Source organism: Benincasa hispida, chromosome 10 (genome assembly GCF_009727055.1).
Source record: "Benincasa hispida cultivar B227 chromosome 10, ASM972705v1, whole genome shotgun sequence".
Taxonomy (NCBI): domain Eukaryota; kingdom Viridiplantae; phylum Streptophyta; class Magnoliopsida; order Cucurbitales; family Cucurbitaceae; genus Benincasa; species Benincasa hispida.
Window position 1 is genome coordinate 26,730,202 of NC_052358.1, and position 2,555 is coordinate 26,732,756.

Genomic DNA, 2,555 nt, shown 5'->3' on the forward strand with positions numbered 1-2,555 from the left:
ATATCATTTGTATCACTTTACAACAATTATAACATCTACAAAGCGAGTTGTACTTGTAGTGTCACTAGGATAAGGTATCCAACCTTATACATCTACTACAGATCATTTAGGCTATCACTTAAACATGGTCCACCTGTATGTCTCTACATACATGTTTAAGTTACTACATAGTCTAGGATGTTAGTTTATTGGTTTGTGGTCAATGCAACTAAAGATGAAATAAAACATCACATATTTTATTATATAAATAAAATGTTTGTACATTATTCAATTACAAACTATATGACCCTACAAGATATAGGGCATCAACCTCAACAATCCAACCTTATCCATCTACTACAGATTCTTTAGGTTATCACTTAAACATGATCCACATGTTTGTCTCTACATACATGTTTAAGCTACCGATGATAACATTGGATGTTAGTTTATTTGTTTGTGGGTTTAATGCTACTAAATGTCAAATAAAACATCTCATATTTTATTAAATAAATAAAATGTTTGTACAATACAGTTATAAACTATAAGATCCTACAAGATTTGGGGCACCAACCCTAACATTTTCGACATGGGTGATCTCTAGTTTGTAGAGTGTTTTCAACTGCATGGGTCTCTAGTGTGGAGGAATTTTGTCTGGTAGTTGGGTTTCATTTTCGAGGCATTTTCTAGCACATGGTTCTGATTTTGGAGTTCGATTTTTCTAGTTTTCGTTCATTAGGTATGGATTGGCAATTAGCAATCATTGATTTCTTCTTCATTCTTCTTCGTCTTTTTCGTTTCGTATGATCATTTTTGCTTTGGTACTTTCATAAATCGTATTATGAAATCATGAAGTATTTTCATAAATTGTAGATTGTGGAAGAAGAAATTGTGTTGATTTTGTTGGATTCAAACAAAGAACAATATTAAGATCTGAGATACATTTTCCATGAGTTTTATTACCATTAACACATATTTTACTATTTTCAATGGTAGGATTTTTTTGTTAAATTTTTTTGCTTCGACTCTTTAATTTTAGCCCGTTACAAAAGATTTTGAAATTTTGATTACTTTCTGAATGAATGTAACATAAACTAAATAATTTGTTGAACCTTCTAATATAATGATATAGTAGAATTTCATATAGAAATCAGAAAGCAATCAAAAGACAATCAGATGACAATATTAAAAACTACTAATTATGTGATAAGAAATAGAAGTAATCGGATGTCAATCAAATGACAATATCGAAAACAACTCAATGTGAGATAAAAAAATAAAATGTAATAAGATGATAATCAAAAGGAAATCAAATGACAATATCAGAAACTACTGATTAATTTAAAAAAAGTAAAAGGTAACATAAATGGTGAAGTGTGTAAAAATAAAAGAGAATAAGAACTAATACTCAAGTAATCGAAAGTGAAATAAAACCCAATTAATAATCAGTTTAATCGGTAATTAGTATCAGATAGTAATCAAACAGCAATTAGATAGCAATTTGTATCATCAAAACCGTATAGCAATCAATATCAAATAAATATAAGATAACAATCACATAACAATCAAATTTCATACGGTCAATGAAGACATTTTTGACTTTTCAGTTTAATGTCCCATCTAAATTGGGCTGAGCCGACCGATTTTACTATATTGTTAAATTTTATATTGTATTGATATGAACTTAATTTTTATAACTTATTTTGACATGTTGACGAACTTTGGGACTAAGAAAAGAAAAGGTTCCTTGCACAAGAAAAAAAAAATGATGATGATGATGATAATAACAACTTTGCGATTCCTTTATTATTTACTAATTTGGAGTTATGAACACAAAATAGCATCGCAACACTTGAAATAAAGGGGAATTAAAAGTAGAAGCATGTTCCCATATTCGTAACTTCAAAATGAAACGACGTCATTTCATCGAACAGCTAGCTCAACTCCAATCCCCCTCAAAAGAGGAAAAAAAAAAAGAAAAGAAAAGAAAAGAAAAATGAAGAATATGGTTTCAATTAAACTCCCTTTCCAAAGCGTATTGAAGCCAATTCAAAGAGTGTTGCATCAAGTCAGGGCTTAATCTGAACATCAAAACACAAAACTCCATTTGATTCAAAGCACCATCGCCATCCAAATCGCCTTCCCTCATCATACTAAGAAGCTCCTCCTCGGCCATGTCTCGCACACCCAACAGCCAAGAGTTTGTTCTAAGGCTCTCCAACGTGATCAACCCTTTCTCTTTGTCCATCAGCACTTCAAACCCATTACACAGCTCCTTTATCAGCCCTTCTCCCCCCAGTTTCTCTGCCATTACCGGAAGCAGGTCCTGGAAATTAGAACCAACCTTTCTCGCCATTTAATTATTTTTAAACAATTGATACGAGAATTTTGTTGAATTATTGTGTAAATTTTGGGTGGAGAGGAAACGGAATTTATAAGGTGAAAAGATTGGAAAGGGAAGAAAAGACGGAGAAATTGGAGAGATGCGATCTCTTCAGCATATGACAGCGCAGCATCTCACGTTGCCTCAACTGGACTGCTATTCTATTGCCAATTGCGTCTCGCCTTCCTAGAAC

General features: G+C 32.1%; 1 protein-coding gene across 1 annotated transcript; it reads right to left on the reverse strand.

Moving 5' to 3' along the window:
- Window positions 1-1,990: 1,990 nt before the first annotated feature.
- On the reverse strand, window positions 1,991-2,335 carry LOC120089002 (calcium-binding protein KRP1-like). Its single transcript, XM_039046439.1, has one exon. It carries the CDS (start codon window positions 2,333-2,335, stop codon window positions 1,991-1,993), a length of 345 nt encoding a protein of 114 aa, XP_038902367.1.
- Between the last annotated feature and the right edge of the window lie 220 nt (window positions 2,336-2,555).